General features: G+C 40.7%; 1 protein-coding gene across 2 annotated transcripts; it reads left to right on the forward strand.

Annotated features, from left to right (window-relative positions):
• The first annotated feature begins 1,287 nt into the window (after positions 1 to 1,287).
• On the forward strand, positions 1,288 to 5,683 carry LOC100216606 (uncharacterized). Of its 2 annotated transcripts, none has more exons than XM_008652743.3 (8): positions 1,288 to 1,643; positions 2,010 to 2,195; positions 3,145 to 3,348; positions 3,832 to 3,955; positions 4,068 to 4,168; positions 4,686 to 4,760; positions 4,835 to 4,933; positions 5,157 to 5,657. In XM_008652743.3, the coding sequence occupies exons 1-8, from the start codon at positions 1,566 to 1,568 to the stop codon at positions 5,301 to 5,303; spliced, it is 1,014 nt and encodes a 337-aa protein (XP_008650965.1). In that variant the 5' UTR covers positions 1,288 to 1,565; the 3' UTR covers positions 5,304 to 5,657. The 2 variants fall into 2 exon arrangements, with proteins under 2 accessions (XP_008650965.1, NP_001136491.1); NM_001143019.1 differs by having other exon boundaries at positions 1,482 to 1,663; positions 5,157 to 5,683.
• Positions 5,684 to 5,997: the final 314 nt, after the last annotated feature.

Genomic DNA, 5,997 nt, shown 5'->3' on the forward strand with positions numbered 1-5,997 from the left:
CTTGCAGGCTGCCCCAGCCATACCTCGTGTCATCGTAGCCTTGTCAACCTAGCTTGCAGCATCGTCCGCTCGTTCGCCGATGCCACGCCAAACTGGTGCATGTGTGCCTGTTTGGCTGTTTCCCCTGGCCCCGACCTCGTCGGCTCCTTAATCGCTGGAGGAAGAAGAAAAACACGCGGCGAAGAAGAAAGCAAAAGGAAATAGAGGATGATTACCTAACATGTGGAGTTTGGATCATCCTTTAGACCATCTTTTATGTGAAATTTGAGAGCTCCTAGTGTATTGAAAATTGTTTTTGCACCTCGAGGACTAGTTGAGTAAATTGTGTTGGTTATTCTCTTGTTACTCTCCAAAGAGCAACTCTTGTGGGATTGTGGCCGGATGGAGTGTTACTATAGTGTGGTTCTTACGATGCTCGAGTGTTGGGTTTGACATGTGATACTAATTAGTGTGTGAACCATTTAGCTTGGACTCACCATAATGGGAATGTGAGTTATTAGCTAGCATCAGAATATAAATAATAAACCATTGTATTTTTTCAGTTACCTGGTTTTGTTTGATTGCTATCACACTTATTTTTCATTCATATTATTCTCTCGTGTGGTAGTTACTTGGGTAACTATAGAGAAGTTCATGTTGTAAAAGTTATGTCTCTATAGTAACTAATTAAATAACTGATTAAATTTGGATGAGTGAGACTAATATAAAGACTTAGCAACTACTCCTTCCATTCCCTATCTTAAGGCACTGAAGGTTTATCATAAGTTGAAGTTTTAAAACTTTGATCAATAATATTTACAAATATATTGTGCTAGATGTTTTAATAATAAATATAACAGTTTTATTTTATTTAGTCAATGTTTATAAATATTTTGTTATTAATGGTCAAAGTTTTAAAATATTGACTCAGGACAAACCTTCGCGACCTTAAGATAGAGAATATAGGAGTAGTTGTTTAAAGAACTTGTTGTTATGAAATAGTGCCAGAGCAAGTATTCTGTTCTTACACCATCTCTCATATTAATTAAGTTTATTTTAGTATCTTATGGTATTGAAAGAAGTTTTATAAACTATTTATATCTCTCTAGCTATATAAACCCTTATAACTATCTATAATTTAAATTTTACTTTGTGACTCTAAATAAACAATATTTTGTATGTCACTGGCTCTCTTTAGTTGTACGTACTGGGCCTGCCGTGCGCCGTGCACCGCACACCTTTGGGAACACGCGGCTCCGGCCACTTGCAACGATCACGAGCGCATGACGTTGGCCCCACGCCACGCACCACGCTTCGCGGCCCATCCACGCCGTCGATCGCCCGACGGACTGCCCCCGATCTGGGAGACTCCCTCGAGGGCCCCGTGTGTCCGACGTCCGTGTGGGTCCGGCACGGGCGAGCCAGCGCCATCAACCGGCCAACCTCCGCTGTGCCTGCACTGCATCTTTACCACTAGTCGCCGTGCCGTCCCCTCCCCTTCTCTCTCTCCTCGCTCCCCACGCCACGCATCGCCTCGTCGGAACGGAAGGCGGCAGCGCTGCGAGCAAGGGAGGGAGGGAGCGGGGATGAGGATGCTGTCGAAGGCGTGCTCGATTGTGGCCTCCTCCCTCCCGCGCTGCTCCTCCTCCGCCGCCGCCCCCACGGTCGCCCTTCTCTCTCACCTGTACATCGACTCTTCCCTTTTCGCGGTGGTTCTCGGCGGGGGGGTTTGGATCTGGGTTTGGGGATTTTCATCGCGTCGCGTCCCCGTGACCTCCAACTGCCTCGGTTCCAACGGAACAGTCGTTTCGCACGACAGCCCCTGGCTTCCCGCGCTATCGCAAAGATGCCGAGCTGTTTATCGGTTCTATAGTACATCCCTACTTCCCTTTACTCGAGCTAAGTAGTTTTTGTATTGATTTGCACGGTATGGAGATGGGTTTGGTGGTTAGTACCCGTTGCGTGAGTAGTTTCTCTGTGAATTCACGGTCTTGACAAATTTTGGCTTGTTTATGTTTTTTTTTTGGCAGATGAGGGGGCAGCCGTCCTTGCTGCCAAGCGTGCGGAAGCAATGGCCCGGGAAGCCACTGCTGTATGGAATCGGCACCCTGTTGGTCATGCCACTGAGGACACTGTATGGAGTGGGTCGTGTTTTTGGCGCAGGACGGTTTCTCTGCAACATGACCAACGTCTCTTCGTCGCTGCAAATTGAGCTTGTAAGTGGTCTGAAATACTCGTGTGACTTCTAGCTAGCTATTGAGTATTTAGGAGTCTATTGTTTATTAATATTTGCTTAATGCTTATCGATGTAAGCACCCTGTTTTTGTATTGATATGGTGGTGCTCTTTAGGAGAGAATCCAGTGGTAAAAACAGTTGGTTCTGTGGATTTTATTTTATTTCAATCAGTTGTGATGAGTTTCTTACAATTGGATGCCATTGCTTTGTAGAAAGAAAATACAAGGCAATTTTAGTAGAAAAGTGCTGATGTCCATGAAAAGAAGTCTCATTCTCGATCAACTCTCTCTCACTGCTTTGCTCATGCTTGCCGTTTTGCTCTGTTTCCTCTGTTCTCTACCTAACTATGATGTTAAGCTGAATCTATTACTGACATTGTTAAGCTGAAGCATGCATTGGTGGGCACATAATTTGCATGTTATTTTCACAGTTTCCTCCACACAAATGACAACCTTTCTTTAGATGGAACAGCATGACTCCTAACCTAGATCATCATAGTGGATATCATAAATAAATAGTAGACATTGTTATGAATAGCGGAAACAATAAATAAGACATTTTTTGAAGGCAACGACTAATATGCAAGCAGTCGGTGCAAGCGTGCAAGCAACTTTCTTGGTCTGTTAGATCTAGATCCAACCGTATGTGCAATCATGGTTTGTTAGGGGTTTTTTTATAAAGTTACACGAGGTAGTGGTGGGATGATTTAAATGCTAAATATGGCATACGGTTAAATCTAGATCTAACGGATCAAGAGACCTGCTTGCACGATTGTACCTAATGGCTGCTTGCATATTAGTCGTTGCCTTTTTTGAATGGTTTTTTTATTATCAGCTGTTACCATGAATTTGTTGCTCTTTACATAATTACCCTCCTATATGTAGATATTTCTTGTCATTCAATCAACATCTGTCCTGGTTCATATGCAGGTACCATGCCTTCGAGATAACTATGCGTATATCCTGCATGATGTTGATACTGGAACAGTTGGAGTAGTGGATCCTTCTGAGGCTATGCCTATTATAAATGCATTGGAAAAGAGAAACCAGAACTTGACTTATATACTGAACACCCATCATCACTATGATCATACTGGTGGAAACTTGGAATTGAAGGCAAAATATGGTGCAAAGGTATAGCTTTGGGCTATTTTATTTGTTCTTTCTTTTTCTGTATCGTTCAGTGACTCTGATACAGTATGTGACAATGACACAATCAAAATGGGTTTTTGTTATGAGCTAAAGTGAAGACAATAGTGCTATACCCAATGATGGAGTTATTATGAGTGTTTTTTAAAGTATATTCTTATCAATAAAGTATCTGTTAAATTCGACAATACTTATAGTTTTCAAGATTGAATTATATAACTGAAGTTTAAAACAGAGCAGATACTAATGGCTATGCCTCAAGTTTGAGTATGTCATTTGCCTACAGTATCAAATCAAAGTTTTGATGATTTTCTAGGTGATTTGAAGGAAACTGTTTGACGCAAATATTTTTTCTTTAGTTTTCATTGTTTCTACACTGGATTGCTCCTGCCACCTGAAATACTTAATTGCATATAGAATAAGATTGGTGTGTCTCATTTAGTCTTCTGGTGATCATATGCATTTTAGGTAATTGGTTCTGAGAAGGATAAGGACAGAATACCTGGCATTGACATCACGCTTAAGGAGGGTGACACATGGATGTTCGCTGGCCATCAAGTTCTTGTACTGGAAACTCCTGGGCATACAACAGGTGTTTGATGGAAAATTTCTTATGACTCATCTTATATTCGTTCTTGCCTTCAAAGTTAACTCCTGCACTGCACATGAAGGCTTTTCGTTAACTTTTCATGTATTTTTATTAGGTCATGTGTGCTATTATTTCGCTGGTTCTGGAGCTATATTTACAGGTGACACCTTGTTCAATCTATCATGCGGAAAGCTTTTTGAAGGGACTCCACAGCAGGTTTTTCACTTGCTTGCAAATATCTTCATTTACATGTATGTTGTGTGAAGGTGCTACTGGACTTCTGTGACAAGCTACTCCTTTGTAGTGCTTTTATTTCACTAAAGAAGTCTCTTAGTTGTGAACAACAAACATTTTTGTTGGAGTTTCTTAATTTTTTGATTGAACTTAAATTATTTTCTCAGCTGCAACTATTAGAACCTATAAGCATGAGTAAGCAAGATATGTGTATAGGTTAAAAATGGTTCATGAACTTGAAAGACTGAGTTTGTTCTACATTATGTCAGTATTTGTACTTTCATTTGTTTGAACATAGGGATAATTGTGATTAAATCTAACGATTATTATGATTTAATGGGCTTTAGTTATTTAATAAAGATCTAGAAGGTTGTGAACTCTTTGTAGTTTAATTTATCATCTACGGCTCAGTAACTTTTCCTTTTTTGTAGAAGGTATGGAAAATGCTGTTCCATGTATCTTTGAGATTACATGACCATTTGAGCCTGTCTCATTGCAGATGTATGCCTCACTCCAGAAAATTACAGCTCTACCCGATGATACAAAAGTATACTGTGGGCATGAATATACCTTGGTGAGTAATTTTTCATTTCATTTCCAGTCTCCTGCATCTATCTGTTATTTAATGCCTGATGTTCCTCTATGCAGAGTAATGCAAAGTTTGCCTTGAGTGTAGAACCGGGAAATAAAGCATTGCAGGAATATGCTGCAAATGCAGCTGAGCTGCGTAATAAGAATATACCCACGGTAATGTTATCTGTCTTTGTGACAAGCTAGTGCTTCTTAAGCATGAAATTATGCATTTCTAGCTTTGTTTACCTTAAAAGTCCTCGATTCTATTCTTTCTTGTGGACATTTCATAATGTGGAATCCATAATTTATTTCATGATCCATCTGCAATACTTAACTAGAGAGCGTTTCCACCTTTTACTCTGACCTTAAATCCTTAATCCAAATTTCACGTTTGCAGGTGCCAACAACAATTGGAAGGGAGAAGGAATGCAATCCTTTCTTGCGGACCTCCAATCCAGAAATTAAGAGAACACTGTCCGTTCCAGATCATTTCGATGAAGATCGGGTGCTTGGAGTTGTCCGTCGAGCAAAAGATAACTTCTGACTAACAAAAGGAAATGCTCGTGACGTATGACCCATATCTTGTTAAAGTTCAGACAGAGAACCTAAGTCACAATAAACATAGGAGGAAATGAAGGTATATATGTTTGAGCTAGATTTTGAAATGCTTCGGCAAAATTATGTCGAGTGTATGTAGCTTGGGCAGTGCAGTGCTTGTCTATAGCAACCAATGATTCTTTTGACCACTACAAATAAGCGTGTTCTGCTATCATCTACTCTCTGTAAAAAAAACGCCACGTAGCCGTTTCATAGTCGATCTTCAGTTCTTATTCAATACTTCAACTTGGCGGTTTGCACTGTGGCAGTGGATATTACTTGAATGCATTGCACTGCGATCTGTAGGGATCCATGTTTGTTCGCTGCATGAATATGGTATCAACAGTGCAGTGCTTGGAAATGTACATATAGGCTAATATGAAAAGGTGCTTATTGGGGGCCTTTGCTTGATGACATGAACGCCAGGCTTGGATTTTACGTCACATTTCGGGGAGATTGCCGTTCAATCATCAACCATGATCGATGTGATGCGTCACCGACCAATAGATTTTAGACGATGTTCCATGATTCTTCCGAAGCTTCGCTGGTAGTGTTAACGGTCTGGATGTTTCTCTCGCGCTCAACTTTGAGCTCGTGGTACTATGGAAGTTTACCACCCGAAACAGGCCAAAAGTTAAATC

Source organism: Zea mays, chromosome 7, assembly GCF_902167145.1.
Source record: "Zea mays cultivar B73 chromosome 7, Zm-B73-REFERENCE-NAM-5.0, whole genome shotgun sequence".
NCBI lineage: Eukaryota > Viridiplantae > Streptophyta > Magnoliopsida > Poales > Poaceae > Zea > Zea mays.